This window comes from Marasmius oreades, chromosome 3 (assembly GCF_018924745.1).
Source record: "Marasmius oreades isolate 03SP1 chromosome 3, whole genome shotgun sequence".
NCBI classification, from domain to species: domain Eukaryota; kingdom Fungi; phylum Basidiomycota; class Agaricomycetes; order Agaricales; family Marasmiaceae; genus Marasmius; species Marasmius oreades.
The window spans coordinates 2,045,049-2,064,682 of record NC_057325.1 but is presented as its reverse complement, the minus strand read 5'-3'; the positions used below and the strand labels follow the sequence as shown (position 1 = coordinate 2,064,682).

The 19,634-nt window shown below is 47.7% G+C and overlaps 5 protein-coding genes across 5 annotated transcripts; 3 read left to right on the top strand and 2 right to left on the bottom strand.

Moving 5' to 3' along the window:
* Positions 1 to 389: 389 nt before the first annotated feature.
* Positions 390 to 3,355, top strand: E1B28_005956 (uncharacterized protein; the record flags this gene model as incomplete). Its single annotated transcript, XM_043150559.1, has 5 exons — positions 390 to 507; positions 572 to 610; positions 667 to 1,634; positions 1,688 to 2,303; positions 2,379 to 3,355. 5 exons carry the CDS (start codon positions 390 to 392, stop codon positions 3,353 to 3,355), a joined length of 2,718 nt encoding a protein of 905 aa, XP_043011647.1.
* A 476-nt stretch (positions 3,356 to 3,831) lies between these two features.
* E1B28_005955 (uncharacterized protein) lies at positions 3,832 to 4,861 on the top strand (the record flags this gene model as incomplete). The annotated part of the gene is made up of 4 exons (XM_043150558.1): positions 3,832 to 4,057; positions 4,112 to 4,216; positions 4,280 to 4,425; positions 4,535 to 4,861. The coding sequence occupies 4 exons, from the start codon at positions 3,832 to 3,834 to the stop codon at positions 4,859 to 4,861; spliced, it is 804 nt and encodes a 267-aa protein (XP_043011646.1).
* A 62-nt stretch (positions 4,862 to 4,923) lies between these two features.
* Positions 4,924 to 5,941, bottom strand: E1B28_005954 (uncharacterized protein). Its single transcript, XM_043150557.1, has 4 exons — positions 5,662 to 5,941; positions 5,412 to 5,608; positions 5,158 to 5,352; positions 4,924 to 5,098 (listed from the first exon to the last, which is right to left on the bottom strand). Exons 1-4 carry the CDS (start codon positions 5,925 to 5,927, stop codon positions 5,031 to 5,033), a joined length of 726 nt encoding a protein of 241 aa, XP_043011645.1. The 5' UTR covers positions 5,928 to 5,941; the 3' UTR covers positions 4,924 to 5,030.
* Positions 5,942 to 6,305: 364 nt separating this feature from the next.
* On the top strand, positions 6,306 to 9,339 carry E1B28_005953 (uncharacterized protein; the record flags this gene model as incomplete). The annotated part of the gene is made up of 2 exons (XM_043150556.1): positions 6,306 to 6,827; positions 6,880 to 9,339. 2 exons carry the CDS (start codon positions 6,306 to 6,308, stop codon positions 9,337 to 9,339), a joined length of 2,982 nt encoding a protein of 993 aa, XP_043011644.1.
* A 361-nt stretch (positions 9,340 to 9,700) lies between these two features.
* On the bottom strand, positions 9,701 to 12,296 carry E1B28_005952 (uncharacterized protein; the record flags this gene model as incomplete). The annotated part of the gene is made up of 5 exons (XM_043150555.1): positions 12,223 to 12,296; positions 12,107 to 12,171; positions 11,858 to 12,056; positions 10,401 to 11,801; positions 9,701 to 10,348 (listed from the first exon to the last, which is right to left on the bottom strand). Exons 1-5 carry the CDS (start codon positions 12,262 to 12,264, stop codon positions 9,701 to 9,703), a joined length of 2,355 nt encoding a protein of 784 aa, XP_043011643.1. The 5' UTR covers positions 12,265 to 12,296.
* Positions 12,297 to 19,634: the final 7,338 nt, after the last annotated feature.

The window sequence follows — 19,634 nt, the reverse complement described above, 5'->3', positions numbered from 1 at the left end:
TAAAAGCGTGGTATACTAGGGGCATACCTCGCGTATTATTTGTTGACCCGGAAAAATCTAGTCAAAAAGGAGGAACAAGAAACCACTAGGAAAGCCCAGCTGCCACCGAGGAGAGCCCAATGATGTTCGGAATGATTCTGCCAGTCAAGGCCTACTAGAAACCGAAGTTATGTCCATTGCTGGCATAAGAGACGACAACAAGTTACAGGAGTATTGCAATGGATGGAACATATCAGCTTGTTATCAGCTTGTTGAAATTAGTTACCCAAAACGGTAGTGACCACGTGCCTACCAAGCGTGGTGGAATGTTCAAAAAGGCAAAGGATGCGTGCCTGGTGTCCATTAACTTCAGACCGTCATCTTGACGGGTCCTCCACGAACTCACTGCCATGAATCACGGTCGCGACGATCCTGCAACCCAGAAACCCCCTGTCATCGTCGCCATCACCGTCGCCACTCTCGTTCTTGCTGCTTCAACAGTTCTTTGGCGTAATCATCATAAGCACGGTCTGTTGCGCTACCCCTCGTTGCCAGTATTCATGTGTCCTGATGCGTAACTTCTTCCTTGCAGATTATACACGCGCAGAATCGTTCAAGTCCGATGAAAATTGTCAGGATTACAGCCTCTTACCCGCTGATGACCTAGTCTGAATTCATTCCCTGCAGGTAACGCTGGTGCTACAGAGAATGAAGCTGGGAACGTGAAGCCTATCCGGACAAAAGAACGTCGTCGACGAGGAAAGGATCCTATAAAGGAACTGATGAAAGGTGGAAAGAAAGCTAAAGAACTAAACAAGCTCATTGAATCAATCTCCCTCCATGCTACCTCACCTGCTCCGCGACACCCTTCTTATTCTCCTTCGCGTGATTTCGATCCTTCCTCAGATCATGACTACCGAGATGCCTCTGTATCTTCCTTCAAATCTATCTCGTCTCGAGTTGAGACTGAACACGAGCACGAACTTGAAGATGCATCACCGAGTAGGATTATGTCTTCGTCCTCACCTCAAATGAACGATTTCTCTCAATCACCGGTTCCTCCCACGACATTGTCCGTCACTAACTTAACAGATTTCTCCGGTTTTTCCGCTACAAACACGCACCACGACGAGGAACCGAATTATTCAATCATTAAAGCTAGACACAGTCATTCAACACAGCCCCGTCATATCAAGACACCACCTTCATTGTCACCCTCACGCTCTCTTCCTCTCCCATCTATTAGGTATGGCATGGATAGAGGGGAAGGTCCATCTTCAATACCCGCATCGACACATGTTGCAGAATCTGCCCACGATAACGAATCTACGGAAGATGGTGCAACTGACCCAAGGAGGGGTAACGACCCTCCTCCGACGAGCCTGAAACGTGGGCGAAAGAGAAACAAGTCGCTTGCTCGGAATACCAACTGGGTCGGAGATTCTCAGGCACCTGCAGCATCTTCCTCTACCCATGGGGCTACATCCACCCCAGCTGATTTAGGTCAGCCACAACTGCCACCACTATCTACACAAACTCAACTGGCTTCTCTTCGTGGCGCTCTGGAAGCAGCACGTTTGCGTGAAGAGAAAACACGTCAGGAGATCGAAAGATTAAAATGGGAAGCTCAGCTTGCTAAGAGCAGGGAAAGCGAGGTTAGTCATGGGTAATTTAACATGCAACATTGATCATTCATACTCTATTCCAGTATCACGCTCATATGAACTACCTTTCTCATCAGCTCCATTCCTACGCCTCTTTCGTCGCCACCATGCAAGCACCTGGGCAACAACTACACCAGCCTCTAGGTTCATATCCCAATCAGATACATCCAATACATAGCCCCAGTGCTGCAACCCCCTCAATTCCAATGTCGATTTCAGGCCTTAGTTCAACTGAGCAGCATCCATTATCAACTAATTCCGAAACATCTCAGCCGCCCAGCTTAGGAAATCCCACGAACGATCAGTCTCACCCGACTCCAGTATCTACCACGCTTATAACGTCTTTACCATCTCCTTCCGGGACAGTCTCTACACTTCCGTCTTCCCGTTCACATACGCACCTCCAAGCATACGCGAACTCGTATACGATGGAACCAGGGGGGTCGGTATTCACCCAAGAGAGTCCAGCTCGACAGTCTTCCATCAACATTCCCTTCAGCTCAGGTTTACCACAAGTACAACCTCTTTCTCCTGCATCCGCACCCAACTCGCTTAATTCCCCTGTACCTCCACAATCGTCTTTTGTGTTTCCTCCCTTAGGCTATGCGGCTACGACAGCTAACAGTCTCTTGAACTTCAATCCAGTTGAATATAATCCAGGTCCGTTGTTCCATGGGTCTATCTGTCCCACAGTGCCGTTAGCTCCCGCTCACGCGACCCCGTTTTTCGAGCCAGGAAGTGGGATCAGTAAGGCACAGAGCAAAGCGAAGGGTAGCGCAAACCTCAAGGACAAGAGGGACCGGGTTTCCACCAAGGACGAAGGAGGCGAAGTATTGCACAACACGACCCTCAATAATACCGGAGAAATATCAATTCCAAGGTCATCTGACACTTTCCAATCTATCACTTCCCGGGCCCCATCTCCCACAACTTTTGATGTAAGCTCCTTGACGCTGTGTAAGGGAGACCCGTCGGACTGTTCATCTTCGCCGTCCTCATCACTACCTTCAACTCCATCGTCGAGGTCTAGGTCTCATCACTCCCCACGGAGTGACCAACTTTCCAAAACTCTTATATCCGAATCATTACCTCCCATGACACCCCAGAATTACAGTCCTTTGGAGATGTTGGGTTTGAGCATGGAGCAAGTCAGGGACAGCAGTAGAGGGAGGACTAAAGGCTCTTTCGTACAATCAGCCCAGCCTCCATCTCGTTTCTCAGAATATTACACGGCAGCCATCAGTGACGGTGATCGGGAAGTTGGTGACGGTCTGATACCATCCTCAGGTCACAGGATGTACGGGCTCCCGAACACGTGCTATGGAAGCGGTTTGAGTAACGGGGACGAAGGGCCTTCATACGATGACGAAGGCGATCCGTTGAATGGCATGCTCGCTGATGCAATTTTGAAGCGTCCAGAGGCTATAAGAATGGGGTCCGCGAGTCGTATATCGGAGGGAAGATCGGAGCGTGAACGATTGGATGAAGCTGGGGTGGAGATGATGAAGGAGAGCGAGAAGGTTGCCAAAGAAGCAGGAAATCTACCCGCTGATTCCATCCTGGAATTTACATTTCCATCGTTATCGAACTGGGGAAGTGTTCAACCAGCGAAGACCACTCGACGCACACATGAAGTTTCGGTCGACAAAGCACCCTCCTCGCCCCCTTCCACACCTCCTGTTGAGCTTCGACAATCTGGATCAGCAACGTGACAAAGCTTCAACCACTTACTTATCCTTAGGCTAAACCTGTGTTCAATCATTTGACACATTTGGGATTGGTACTAGATGAGGCTACTCGCTTCTCTCCTGCTAGCTACCATTGTAACCTACTTCTTGTTTTCTTTTGTCGCCCCGTTTGCGAGTATGCGAACTCAGTAGAACAACATTCCAGCTTTCGTTACATCTCTCACCGACTCGCTCCCATTTCACGTTGCAACACAATCACGATACGTGAATGGGTATCCTACTACCGTTGATTTTGATGTGCAGTCTGCAGGCTCGCGGTCTTCATTTGCCCTCCCCAAACCCTCCCGCAAAGAACACACAACGTAGACCATCTTGATGCCATGAAATACTCGTGTAACTACGTATAACACCTGGACGCAAATAATCTCTTCTCTTACATAGTGCTTTGCTTTGCGAGACTGTCAGTGTATGTGGCTGACTAAAGTTCAGGCTATAGGATCATGACTCCTAGGGTCGTCAGGATAGCGCTTTTCCTTTGCGACACCCCAATTCCCTCAGTTCTGTCCACCCATGGAGATTATACTAGGATCTTTCAAGCTCTTCTCCATCAGACACGACCCGCCGACTCTGAGTATCTTCTGGATCCCTATGATGTCGTGAACAAGATGGAATATCCCACCGATTCAAAACTGAAGGAATACGATGCGATTATGCTCACTGGATCTGGTGAGTATCTGTCTCTGAGTCAAAACCCGCAATTTACGATTCTTGATATGACAGCTGCAAGTGCATACTCCGATGTTCCTTGGATAACCAAGCTGGTCTCTTACATCGCACGTTTTGGTGATCTGTCAACGAATCCAAATCCTCAACTGAAGCTGATCGGTGCGTTTGACACTTGGATCATGGGAGTGCTGTTCTCACTGCGGGCCTACTGATGTACATAAGGTGTATGTTTTGGTCACCAAATTATTGCCATGGCTCTTGGTGGAACATGCGAGCGTACACCGGGTGCCAGATGGGAGATTGGACCGACCCCCATAAAGCTAACTCAGCTGGGAAAAGAAGTATTCGATGTGGAAGACGACGAGCTGGTAAGTGAGAGATCACTCCGCATTAAGGCGATTTTGTTTGCCCAAGCTTTAGTTGGGCGGGGTTTTTCTTTCTCGGTTTCCTTTACGTAAATTTGACCCTCATATACAGAATATCCAACAAATGCACAGAGATTACGTTCCCTGTATCCCATCCCAATTCCATCTCCTTGCATCCACAGATACCACAATGAATCAAGGAATGGTACGGTTCTTCGATTCGGAATCGCCGACGTCTCATGACACCACACAAATCCAAATTTTAACTGTGCAAGGCCACCCCGAGTTCACTGAGCCCATCGTCACGGAAATATTGAAGGCAAGGCATGCGATGGGCGTGGTAGATGATGCCACGAGGGACGACGTAACTAGGAGAAAGGATTGGAGAAATGATGGTCATATAGTTGTACGTACCGTGTGGAGGATTCTTGGAGAGTAGTTGCTTGCAATTAACATAGACGCTGGGGCTGAAGCGCTGATACTCCCTATCTTACTTCGCGGGATGAAAGCTGACAAGTAGTTTGTCAAATAGTTGCAATTATAATTCGGCGTGAAAGTAAAATAGTACGACGCATGAATGCAATAGACAGCTTGGACGAGTTTGCAATTCACGTCTTGAAGACGATGATGAGAATGAGTAGGAGTAATATTAGGACTGCAATTGTCACAGTAGAGCCTTGAATGAATGATCAGTTGAGTGGAGAGAGACCAAAAAATCTATTATGCAGAGCTCACCGTTGTTGCGCGCGCCTTGCGCAACCCTATCTAATCTCCTTCGCGCACTGCTCAGACTTCCCTCTGTTCTATCGAGTTCTGTGTCGAGTTCCTCGAGTAATCCGGTATGAACGTCCAGCTCATCATTGATTTGCAACGAGAGATGATGCTGGCGACTAATTGAGCTGGAGAGACGGTCGAGGTGTAGGTCTTGCTCTTTGAATATCATTAGAAACCAAAGACAAAGAGTAAAAATACGCTAAATCGTGACGAACCATCCATCATCTGGCGTTGAGTCTGTAATACGGATGCGGGATCCTCGTATCTTGCTTCTGGGTCGTCTGTGTACGGCATGAAACCACTGTCGGATCTATCATTCTTCGGGGGTGGAGTGGGTGGTAAAGGCGCCAGAGATGAAGTAGATGGAGATGTTAGTGATGTCAGTGCAGTCCTGGTTTCGGGTGCCTCCAAACTGCGAAGGACTGTTGCAGTCAGTGTGTGGGGGGATACGGAACAGAATCGCGCCTTTCAATGCCATCCACACCAGGAAGCATGCTTCTCATTCTATCGTACTGACTTCGAAGTAGCTTTGAGGCTTCACTCCGACCCTCCTTCTCCTCCATTTCAAGGATTCCCTTGCGGAGTTGTTCCATGTTTCGCGTGATTTGGGGTAGGTGCAAGGGGCTCTCGTTTGTATCTTCATTCGACACCGGGATAAATGGCCCTCTTTGCCGTTCTAAAAGTAGTGAAAGAGTTTGTGTGGACACTGACGTTAGCTTTGCTAGCGACATGGTCAAGTTTGAGTTGGTGAAAGTCGTGGCTTGTTTATTATTTCCGACTTGTACTCAATACGGCGCTGCTTTACATCATTTTGCATATGTGCATAAAAGCTCAAATCCTGCCTTTTTATAAGGAACGAGCTCTTCATGAGCAATCGACAAGCTACGTCCATACTGACAACGACCGACATGCATGCAGCACAAGCTGGGTACGGCTTATGTGATCATTGAAGCCCACGCACCGCAAAGGCAACCCGTCTCCGTCGACCAACTGAAACGATTCCCAGAGAGAAAGTCGCTGCTTTGAAGGACTTGAGGAAGGAAATTTATACCCAGGGGGACAGGTGCGCACAAGGATTTTGGCTGGATAGTCTATTGCTTGGCTGAGTTATGACAAACAAGGCGCCCATGTCAGCACGGCAAAACAAGAAACAGCGCAAGGGGCGGAATCCTCATCAACACCGCGAACGCACAGTCACTACTCTCACAGGTGATTCAGATACCGTCTTCTCTACAAACCACAGCAAAAACGAAGACCTCACTCCTACCACAATGCCTCATACGTTCAATCCCGCAATCTCCGCAGGTTTTGCTTTCAATAATCTCCCGGCTAACATACCTAAGCAAGCCCAGTACATGACCCAGAGCCATGTCACTCTTCCTCCAGGGGAAACCGACCTCGAGAAACTTGAAAATCTCAAGCAAATAATAAAAAATGGTCAACATGAACTCTACACCACCGTCCCAAATCCTATCGCATTGGCACAGCTTTACTTAGGTGATATCGATTCTGGTCAGCAAATACCGCAATTGGTTTCAGGTTCTACTGACGACGCTGCAACTCGGCCCCCTCGTCTCCAAAGCAAGGATTCGATGCGTAAGGCAGTCTCAGGCACTGCCGCTTATAGCAGCGTATGCCACTGTGACCTTCAGGACAAGTTCCACTCGCTAACGTCCCTGACAGGCTTCTCAGATCTTGGACGAGCAAGCATCTCAGACTCGCCCATCTGCCGGTTCTGGTTCGGCCTTCTCTGGTTTCAAGGCTTCAAATTATCCTGCCGAAGTCAAACCTCTGAACTCACATGAAACTCTAGGCGACGAGCCTATTCAGGAGTCGAGCGTGGACGACACCGCCCCATTATCCGCCCGAATATCTCGTCCTGATGATAACTTCGAACCAAGGTCTGGTGCCGAAAGACCATATCCCGACGACTTTTGTGCCACGGAGTTAATGCAACAAGACTCAGTGACATTACCACCATCCAATGGTTCCATTCCTCCTTCTACTGGCAGCCGTGGTCGATATCATGATCCAAGAGAGCACGATAGAGTGAGGGAGCGAGAGGTCTGGGACCGTGACCGGTCCAACTCCGACTTACGCTATGGCAAAGATGAACGGAGACTATCTGATGCTCGACGACACGAACTGGACTCATACTCGCTTCGCAGGTATGACCCAAACGAGGAAGAACGGCATCGAGACGAACGAGACAGGCTCAACCCGCGCCCTCTGGACGAAAGTGTTCGTTTCTCTTCGAGGCTGGAGGACAGAGAACGTGATTTTTATCCACATCAGCGACCAGATGACCGCAACCACGATCGCAGGGAGTACGTAGATCATCATCATGGACCTTCCTTTGATACAAGAGTTCCCCTTACCGACGCCCGTGTGACCAGCAGCCCATCTCAGATGCATCCATTATCTTCGTCCTCTACGACCGTGTTATCTTCAGGACCTGCTCACAGAAATAGTGTTGAAGATCGAACTGCTAGACCTCCTTCGATACCGTCTCCGCAACTGCAGGCTGCTGCAGAGGAACTTCGTGCACCCACTCTCGAAGAACGGATGAGTACTCGCGTACCAACCCTGAAAGAACGCCTAAGCCAGCCTTCCATGAGAGGAGGGCCAGCCCAGTCTCAACAATCTGGCAGTCTACACAATTCCGCCAATTCTGTTGCTTCGGCCCCAGGGCGTCAACCCACTCTCGAACAAAGAATTTCTCAGGGCCCCGGTGGTGTAAATACCAATGTCACTGGCTCTGATGCTTTGAAACGACCCACCTGTCGTGACCTCCGGGACAGAACCCTTAGCGGTCCCGAACAAGCTGCTGGCCCACCGCGGATGCCTGCATCCAATTCAGCAGGACTAGCACCTCCTACGCCTGACGAACGTGGACGATCGCTCAGTCGCGACTTCAACAGCAACGCACCTACATCTCCAGATACGCCTGTGAACACTTCCAGTAGATATCCATCTCGCACTGATTCTGTGGTCAGGGAAAGTGGAAATGGGTCCCTTAATTCCCACGTGAAGTCTAGCTCTGTGTCTGCCGTGGCGAGGGGTAGTTCACCCGCCACCAGCGTTCAAGGTCGTAGCAATGGACGACATGATAATTACAGGCCTGTACCACTGAGGGAACCTTCAAGGGAGAGGCACTCTGGTACTGTTCCTCCACCTGGAACGAATGGTTACATGCCTGACGAAAAGACCTATCTGGACCAAGATAGGGATCGGGAGAGGATGGATTTGGATTCAAGGTATTCAGACCGGTACAACGGACGTTACTCGCCTCGGGACCGTCCAAGACCCCTCTCTAATGCAGTTGGAAGAACGTATCCGTCTCCACCTAATCAGCCTCCTACACCCTACGATGATCGTGACCGGCGCATGCCACCTCCACCTCCAGCTCCTAGGGACTATCCTCCCAATCCCCCTTATGAATATAGTCGTGATGGAGACCGGAGGAAAGACTGGTCCACAGCTGAGGAAGATGTATACTGGAAGTCGTCACGGCCCGCTTACCCTCCACTTGATAGAGAGCGCTATGAACGAGAACCCCAGCCGTCGTCATCGTCATTACTTCCTCCGCCCTCTCGCAGTGCACTCGGATGGGAAACTCGCGACGAGCACGATAGTAGGCGATCAGCGCAATTAAATATATACCCTCCAGCAAGATCTCCCACCCGTGATCCTCGTCCCAGCTATGACAGTCGCTCGTACTATGACAGACCGAGGTACGACTTGGGAACTCCCAACCCACACGGCCACCCTCAGTCTGCTGTTGCTTTGGCGGCATCCGCTCGTATCCGACAGAGAAGCCCAAGCCCCAAAAGATCGGCGAATCCTACTTTGGATGACAGGCCTCCTCTGAAGCGGCCCCGGGATGACTCATATCCTAGTGGTCCAGGGATATACTCTAGACCAAGAGAAAGTACTTCGTTGTCGGTGTCAGGCAGATATCCACCTGATTATGACTCAAGGCCTATACCGTCAGGGGAAAGAGCGGAGTATAGACGCCCCGAATATCCAGGATCTTATGACAGACCAAGGAGTCCAGCGAGGAGCGTCGGTGGTTATACAAGCAATTACCGTCCTGATCCTAGAGACGATAGAAGGTATGTGCCCCCTCCTCAGCCGCGTTAAAAGACCTTGTGCTTTGGGTATGTTTTAACTTTGTCGCTATCCCGCAAAGGTGGCTAACATCTTTGTCCACACAGTTCATTTGTGAATAGTACTAGTGGGGAGTGCACTCCTTATTTGACATCTAAGCACCATCTTCTCTCAATCTCTCGTTATTTTCATGTTCCCGTCTAAAACCATTTACACCTTCTTTGTCGATTCGCTTGTACTCGTCTAGAGCGTCCTACTCAGATGGCATGCTCACTTATGTGTACGAGAGAGAAAACTCTATACATGGGCGGCAACTTGTAGTGCAGCTCCATCGAAATCCATCATTACACTACAAGTAGCATGTATCATATCCAACATCGTGTACAATAACAATCTAATCTACATCCATTTCTGGAGGGCCGTTGACCTTTTGACCTTCTGCAGCCTTACCTTCAGGTTTGGCCTGCTCGGGATTGGGAGTATCAGTCCTGGGTGTATTCGTCCCAGAGGTAGGCACGACGGGAGGTTTGGGTTTGGGCTTGGTCAGGATGGGTGTGGCAAAGTAAATCACTTCATCTCTCTTCTTGCCAATCTCGGAAGTGGTCAGAACCGGATCAACGTGTTTCGGTTTCTCCGTTTGCCTCACAATTTGATCTTCAAGCCACTTCTGAACAGTGGCCACCTTCTCGACCACGGCTTGCTTGTCCTTCACGTCTATGTGGTTAAACTTTTCTTCGTTGGAGGTCGCCGAAGCCATATAACTATTAAGAGTCTCCCGCAGTTGGCTGATGGCTTTTGCACGTTCCTCGCTCTCTCGCCAGCGGAAAGTGATAGGATCGCCAAGGGCTTTGAGAGTATCGAGACGAGAAACGTATGCAGACTTGATAGCATCTTCACCCTCCGTGGAGTAAAGCCAATCTTCACTTTCTTGGAGGGCGGTGAGTAGTTTGGATTTTTCGTCCGGTACAACGAATGGCGCGTAACGTTCATCGAGTTTTGATCGAGTGTCGTAAATATACTCCTCAAGAGCATTTTTACGATCCTGAAAAATGTATGATTGGAATAGAGACCACGTGCGTTTAACGAAAACATACCTCAGTGTCCATGACAAGTTTATCATTCGCGCTCATCTGATTCTCTTGTTCTTTCAGCGTTTCGATGACCGACCTGTCCAGGGACGAGTGACTTGCGACGAACTTAATATCAACTTTCTTCACCACCTTCTTTTTCTTTGGGGGAGCAGGAGCTCCGTCCTGGCCCTCGACATCCATCGCCTGGGTGTCCTCCTTCTCTTCAATGTGCTCAATATAAGCATTCTCAAACGACATAATACCATGAGCGTTTAGCCGTGTCTTCAGCTTCACGCACGTAGCATCGCCGTTCGCTTCGAGCGGAACGTCCTTGGCGGTAAATTTGCCTACCCATGGATTTATACCGCCGGGAAGTTGAGATGGCTCTGCGTAAGCGGCTTCAATCTCGAACGGCTCCTTTCGGTAGAAGGAAAGGATTTTGGTCGATGGGATGGGATTTCCAGAACCGAAAACAATGAGTTCAGTATCTTCTTCCGGATCAGTCGGGGTTGGAGTCCAATGAACTTTTATAGGATAGTGAGTGACGTCGCTCACATGAAAGTCGCGCACACGGAAGACGGGGGAAAGCATGGCGCAAGAGAATGTTGCACCACGAGCGACAGCTTCGTCTTGGTTGAGAGTGAAGGAAAGTGTTTTATTGGGGAAAACAGATTGAATACGTGCTTTCACAGCAGGGACGCGAGTTGAACCACCGATAAGCTCGACAGCTTCAATTTCGTCGATGGAAAGCCCAGAATCAGCAATGGCCCGCTCTATTGGTGCCGTGATGCGAGAGAGTGTCTCAGCGATAAGTCCCTCCAGCTGTTCACGGGTGAGTTTGGAAGAGGCATCAACGTCGTTCATGACGGATTCAACATTGAGTGAGGCTTCAGCATTAGCAGAGAGAACCTTTTTGAGGCGCTCGCAGCTTGCAGCCAGACGAAAGATAGCTTTGGGACTGGAGTTGACATCGATCTTGTACTTGGCTTTGAACTCTTCCGCAAAATGGCGCAAGAGAGCGTAATCAATGTCTCGACCTCCCAGGTGGCGGTCATAGGCGGTACTCTTGACAACGAGCTGCCCTTTGGAGAAAGCGACCACGGAAACAGACATGGAAGACTGGCCGACATCGACGAAGACAACGTGTCTGGGATTTTCTTGCTCGGGAAGATCGGATTTGGTAATGCCGTAACCAAGAGCGGCAGCGGTGGTATCGTTTATGAGGCGAAGAACATTGAGCCCGGCGATGGATGCGGCATCCAAGATCGCCCTCCGTTGTATATCAGTAAACCATCCTGGGACAGCGATGACGACGTCGGAAACTCCAGTCTTGAGTTCCTTGGCTGCGATGTCGCGTAGTTTGTTCAGATACATAGCGACTAGCTGGGTGGCGGAAAATCTTTGCGTCTCGCCAAGGAACATGACCTAGGACAATCATTGAAAAATTTGAGATGAGGGGGGAAGGAAAGAAAAAAACGCACCTCCACTCCAACAGTTCCGTTTGAATCGATTAAGGCGGCGTTGATAAACTTCTTCTCTATTTCCTGTACGTCAGGATCGTTCAATGTGCGTCCTACTAGTCGCTTGAGAGAACCGATGGTGTTTTTAAAGTTGGAGGTTTCTTGAGTTTTTGCTGCTTCTCCGATGGCCCTCTGTTTTGGACCAAATCCAATAAGCGATCTAGAGCCGGTCATTAGTAGAGAAATAAGGAAACCGAAACGACCACGCACGGTGTAGCACGATTGGAAACCTCGTTAGTGATGATATCGATTCCACGATGTCTTGCGACACCGATCTGAAGAAAGATGATCAGTGTTTGTGTTGAAAAAAGTAGAAGACCACGTACTTTGCTTGCTAGAGTACCAAAATCTATTCCAACGACGGCCATGGTTGTGTTGTATAGGGAGCGATGGAATTGTTACACTTTTCAAAGATTTACATGTGGCTGTGTAATTTTCATCGATCCTTCTCCGACGTTCTGGAGCATTCTATCGCCTTCATCCTCATACCGTAACTCACCCTACAGGATTCTCTCTACACTCAAGTTATGGTCTGCCAGGAGGGGGCATATACGGTTATAGGTCCGATCCGGCGACCCCCCCAAATACCCATATCTGTGTCCATACCTCCGGACCGTTTCTGTCGACATCGGGATCGGGTAGCTATTTTTCGTCCATTTCTGTCTACATTTTTGTAACCAGACTTCCAAATTTACTATTCTGGTCTACCTATTATTATTATTATTGGCAGGCTCCTTCCCATCCTGTTGGTGGTACTTTACGTCATGTGACTCTGTTGATCCTTATATACACACATTTGCTTCTCGCACTCCTCACTCTTTCACGTTCATCAGTGTTTGATTGAGGAGGTACGATTCTCTTTACTCATTATGTTCCTTTTATTGATTTACTACCTAGCTCACGTATTGGCATCGTCTCACTAGGTATAGAATAGACTCTTTCACGTTCATCAGTGTTTGATTGAGGAGCTCACATATTGGCATCATCTCGCTAGGTTCCGATATCGTTCCCTCCTATAGGTTATGGGCCACTTTTAAGCCTTGGAGAACAGTTTTCGAGATCTTACGAACATCCACAAACATTTTTTTTAAAATCCACTTAGAGTCGTGGAACTATTTTCATTATCACCTGGATCAGTGATTGCATTGATTCAACCAGATCGACGGAGATAATGCCTCGATTTTTTTTTCAAATGGAGTTTTTTGATCAAAGCAATCAGCCTCCAAATGACATTCCTTTACCGATTTCCCCAAATTGAGCCCATCGCCACGCATTTCATTCACAGGCATTCCCCACACCACAGTTGGCACCTGTGCAACAACAACATGATACCATTACTCAACCTCATGTTCTTCCATCTGTATCCACCCAAGGAGGCGGTTGGAATGCCCAGTTTGCTAGCTCAACTTCATACCCGGACGTTCATTCCTCCACTTTTCCTTCCATTAATAGTTATCCTCTCCCATTGCACTCTGCTTATGACGATCACATTGTTTATCATCCAAATGTCTCTCATTTTGATAGATATCATGCTCGTTTAAATGAATTTCAGTCTACTTTTCTGCCGCAGCATTTTTCTTCTTCTCATTCTGTACCTTTGCCTCAGAATAATGATTCACAAGTTCCCATTACACACTCTTCTTCCACACCAGCTCGTATTAATAATCCCTTTTTGCATGCATATATTCCACAAACTAGTTCTTATAATCCTTTTCGTGTCTCTCGCTTTAATCTGTTTATGCCGCGCACACAACATTTGACTGATCTTGGTACTTCTAATAATTTGACTAGTGTACGTTTTCCACCACCTTTACCTACAGAACGACTCCCGGGTATGAATGAGACTATGAACATGATGTTTCCTTGTCAATATCCTCTGGACGAATCTCCTACACATATAACGGTTGTGCCTCTGAACCTGCAATTGCCTACAGTTCATCACAGGTCGTTGTACACCCTGGCGAAGGTCTCGGTATCAGCTGTATCGAACACTATCGTGGAGATTAAAAAGATGGACCTCTTGACGGCGAAAAATGTGCTTACCTGGGACCAACAGGTCATTTCCCCGATTACTCACCTACAACTTAATGGACATATCTGTAAACCTCCACCTGATGGGGTTCCATGTAACGTTTATAATTCACCCGTGGATCCACCACCTGTACCAGGTCCTATGTCTTCGGAGTTGGAACATGTCAAGTATGACAACTGGAGAGAAAACGACCATGCAGTTTGGCAAATCCTAACTTGCCACGTCTCTACAGAGATCCGAATGTGCCTACCTGGTCCTCTCACGAAAGGGAGAATTATGACTGCCCGTGAATTATATGAGCATATCCACGTGAATTGGGGTGTTGGGACAGCTTTGGGAGCAATGGCCATGAAAGATAAACTCTTTCGAACATTGGCTTCTTCTATCTCGGAGGTTGAGTCCTATGTCTCCCACTACAGGACCCAGACTGGTGTTCTCTGCCAGACGAATATAGTGGACTGGCCAGACGTTCTTCGACATTTTGCAAACGGCTTACCGAATAATCACGTTTTTGGGCAGGTTCATTGAGATATCCTTACTGCTGCCAATTCTGTTGCCTGCTCAAACACTATGTTTGAACAGATGGCTCGATTGGTGATGACCACGGTTGTAAATGAACGCCTCCGTACTCCAACAATCTCAGACTCCACCTAAAATAAAGTTCAACAGACTCATCCGCTGACGAAAGGTTGCCCAGTTTGTGATGGGTGCGGTGGTATTGGTTGAACACTTGCAGATTGTCGCCACTGTTTATGGATTTTGACGGCGGCCAGGTCCACACCCTCTCATCTGAATACTACTTCGGTTACTCCTGCATTGATTCCACAATCAAATTTACAACCTCGCAATGCCTCTGCTGTTCCTAATAATACCAAGCCTGTTCGCCCACATGTAGCTGCTGTAGCCACTTCTGAAATTAAAGAAATTCAGGCTTATGCGGCATGTGTGATACATGAGAAGGACTTACCCGTTCCTGTTGGATGTTCTACCGATGATATTCATCTGTTAATTAGGCTTCGGAATACAAACCCTTCGGAGTACGAATCAATGGTTCAACAGTTTTCTGCGGTACTTGACACTGCATGTACGCGTCATGTTATAAACGACCGTTCTTGCTTTGTCTCGTACGATGAATCTTTGGAGACCGTACTGACCACTGCGGGTGGGGAAACAGTTACCACACAGGGAAGTGGTATCTGTGTTTTTGAAGTGCTGATTGAGGGTGGGGATTCCGTAGTGCATATATGACTACATGATTGTCTATATGCACCGGGTGCACCATTCAATTTGTTTTGTGCCAGCGCACTGATCAAGAGCGGTCTGGCGATTGTCCTAGATGAAGATATCAGCTGGATTATGCTACCACCTACCTTTATTTCCTCAACTGGCCAACGCTCCTCATGGTCAGTTGATTGGAAACATCGATTATTCTTCCTCCGTGGACGGTTCCTTGATAGTTCCTCCCTTCATCAACTGCCATGTTCCGATGGTTTTTCGAATATCGCATGTTTTACGTTCGTAAAAACTATAGATGACAGTGATATGGTTCATCGCCGTTTGGGCCACATTGGCGAATGGCGTGTTTGCTTACTACTCGGAGGCAACTATGTTATGGGCCTTAAGTGGAATGGGAAGCATATGAAGGGGATGTGTGCACCTTGTATTGAGGGTAAAGGTGTCCATCATCCTTTCGAGCATAATCAGAACCGAGCAGATAGACCACTAAAATTGCTTCACATGGATATGTGTGGAGATTTCCCCGTGCGTTCTCCATTGGGTGCTCGCTATTTTCACATCATACTAGATGACTACACCAATTGGGGCTCACTTCTTCCACTGAATAGGAAGAATGTTGCATCTCAACATGTCAAAGATACCATTGTTCGACTAGAGTCACTCGATCGTTCGCGAAAACACGACTGGCAGGTCCTTTCCATTAGACATGACAATGGAAAGGAATTCTTGGAACGCTCACTATCTGACTGGCTAGCGGATTGAGGTGTTGTACATGAGGTGACTGCTCCATATGCCCATCAACAGAACAGTAAAGCAGAACGGTATATTCGTACTGTGGAAGAAATGGTCCAAGTTCTCCTTGCTGACTCCGGCCTCCCGCTTCAGTTCTGGGAGGATGCAGTGCTTACTGCAGTATACATTTTGAATCGAGTACCGACAAAGACCCTTCCTGTTGACACCACACCCTACAAGGCTCTGTTTGGCACGAAACTGGACCTATCGGGTCTACGAACATGGGGGTGCCAATGCTGGTTCATGATTCCCCTGGAAGTTCAAACTATTTGTTGGATATCGTGAGGGTAGTGTGGGTTGGCGTATCTGTGATAAGAATGGCAAGTACCAGTTCAGCAGGGATATAAAATTTAACGAGGGTCGATTTGGACATTTGGGCACGGCTCGACAATCAGTTTAACTGCTGATACCAGCTATCACTGATGATGCTGATATTATCCTGCTCGATCATCCATCTATTACCGTTCCGCCATCAATTCCAATCGAGGTTGTTGATGATGACTGTGCTCTACCTCCGGATCAACATCCTCAATCGGATATCCCTGTTGACCGACCTGAACCAGATTTACAGAGGTCTTCCAGAGCGAGGAATTTGACCGAGGCTGGAAAGGAATGGGAAGATGGGGTGTGTCTGAGAGAAGAGTGGCGTTCAGCATTACAAAATTGGAGGGGGGAAGCTTCTAAGGACATGGCTATGGGTGCGGCTGCGATAGCTATGGCGGATTCTATTCTTGATGATATTCCTACTGAGTTGATTGGTGATGTTGCACCTGAATTTTTTGCCACGTTATTTTTACCTGATGAACCCTCTCTCCCTCCTTGGAAATCTATCTGGAAGAAGGACTATGATCTCTTGAAACCACCTGCAACATTACGGGAGGCTCTGGAGTGGTCGGATTCGCAGTGATGGAAGGAGGCTATGCTACGGGAAATTAACAGTCTGGTTTCCATGGGGGTGTTCGAAGACGTTGATGGGGGTGCACCACATGGATGGACTCCTCTTCGCCTCAAGTGGGTGTTCGACTTCAAGCATAATCCTGATGGCACGGTTAGCTTGGAAAAGGCACGACTGGTGGTTCAAGGTTACAATCAGAAACCTGAAGACTATGGACGTACTGAAGCTCCTGTTGTGAAAACCGATACTATTCGTATAACTTGCGCTGAGGCTGCTGTTGAGAACTATCACCTTTCAACCTTTGACTTCAAGACCGCGTTTCTAAATGCCCTGCTTGAACAAGAAGTTTACGTGCATCAGATCCCGGGTTGGGAGGATCAGAGTCATTCTGGCCATGTCTTCTGACTTCGGAAAGCGTTGTATGGTCTGAAACAATCCGCCTATGAATGGTATCGTGAGGTGTCAGGTTTTCTTGTCTCGCTGGGTATGGTGGCTTGTCCTGTGGATCTGTGCTCGTTTGTTGGCCGTTGGTCTACTGAGGAGTTACCTGGTGTCCCACTCGAACATCCCCATTCCGAACATCATTTGAAATGTCTTCTTCATGTTGATGATGGTCTAAATTCGCATAACACCCAGGGCATCTATGATTGGTTGATCGCACGGATCGGGGAAAAGTACCGCATTGTTGACAATGGACCCGCTTCAATGTTCGTTAGTCTCCGAATTACCCGAGATCGTTCTGCTCACCTGCTCTGGCTGTCACAATCTGTTTATCTCGCAGAACTATTTGATTCATTCGGGATGTCGGAGGTTGACCCTATCGTCATGCTGTTACACCACAAGCTTCACTCTCTTCCTGTTGTGCCCACAAATGCCGAAGTCCCAAAAGATGATGTTGCGTTGAAGGCCTACTATCTTGGTTGGTTCTCTTCTATGGCTAGCTATCATGACCAGACCAGATATATCATATGCGGTCATGGCCTTATTGCAATATTGTTCTAACCCGACTAGGGAACATGCGGTGGCTGCAAAGGGTGTTCTACGCTATCTCGCTGGTACCCGTGATCTTGCACTTCAATATGGGGGTGAGTGATGTATCGTCTCCATCGGTTTTGGACTTACAGGACGTGGCTTACACGGATGCTGATTGGGCCTCCGACGAGCGAGATTGACGATCTATATCAGGCTACACTATATTTCTAGATGGTGAACTGGTCTCCTGGTCAAGCGCGAAACAGAAATCAATATCAATTTCATCGACTGAAGCGGAGTACATCGCACTTACCCATGCTATTCGCCATTTGCTCTGGATGAAGTCATATACCGATCTTGTGGGATGTCCAATGCTGTTGCCATTTATTATACGTTCCGATAATCAGGCATCCATGCGTATTGCAGAAGGTTTTTCGACATCTAGCCAGTCTAAACACATCGATATCAAATTTCACTTTATCCGTTCACACATTCAGTCTGGTTCTTTTTTGTTATCATGGATTCATACTTCCAAACAGATTGCCGACATCTTTAGGAAGCCTCTCGCCCGTACTTTGCATGGCTACCACAAATCTGCTCTTGGCCTTGTCCCGACTTGATTTTTTTTTTTTTTTTTTTCACTGTTTATATCATTGATTTTCCTTATCGTTCTTTACTCTGTTCATACAATGGGGGTGTGTTGGTGGTACTTTATGTCATGTGACTCTGTTGATCCTTATATACACACATTTGCTTCTCGCACTCCTCACTCTTTCACGTTCATCAGTGTTTGATTGAGGAGGTACAATTCTCTTTACTCATTATGTTCCTTCTATTGATTTACTACCTAGCTCACATATTGGCATCGTCTCGCTAGGTATAGAATAGACACTTTCACATTCATCAGTGTTTGATTGAGGAGCTCATGTATTGGCATCGTCTCGCTAGGTTCCGATATCGTTCCCTCCTATACATCCGTCTTTGGGGCGAACAAAAATCTGAGAACTGGACATATTTGTGTTCAAGGGAATTTGCCGAACAATTTTGATGGATGATGTAATTTGTGAAATTTATGAACCTTATTTTTTTGTTAAGCCCCAAAGACAGCTGGCACAACTTGCGGGCTTTGTTTGGGTCTTATTTGGCTATGGCTTCGACCCACCCCCTTCTACACGCATATGTGAACAATGTGGGAAGCCTGTGCATAAGGCTGGCTTCCCTCATACTCGTGTTCTCATCAGTCTGGGCTAGCACTGGTTTGAAACCAAACTGCAAACTGAATTGCCGAAATGGTTCCATAAACGGTTTGCCAAAAAACCCAAATATAGAACGGTTTCGGCCCGAGAAACCCTGTTTTCGAACCATGCGACCCAGTGGGTCACTTGTACCTATTAGTCACAAGAAATGTCACATCAGAGCATCATCACTGTCACATCAAAGTGATGCCATTTGCTATCACTATCACAAAAAGTCGTCAAAAAGTTTAATATATTTTTCTGGGGACAATTTACTCAGGAACCGCAGTTTAACCGGTTTGGGTCAGGTTTTCGGCCTGAACCGTGTCCCTAAATGGTTCCTGCCGACCCATCAAAGCCCAAACTGGTACAAACCACGCCAAACCGAACCAAACACGCTGACAATAACACTACCTCAGACGTGAATGAATGACTGAGGGCACCGAACGTATAGTGAAAGTATAAATGAATAAATGGAATATGAAATAGAGATAAGTACCATGTGGGACATAGAAAGAAACAGAAGGTGCAGCAATTGATCAATCGAGAATGGATGTACGGCGTGTGCCATATCAA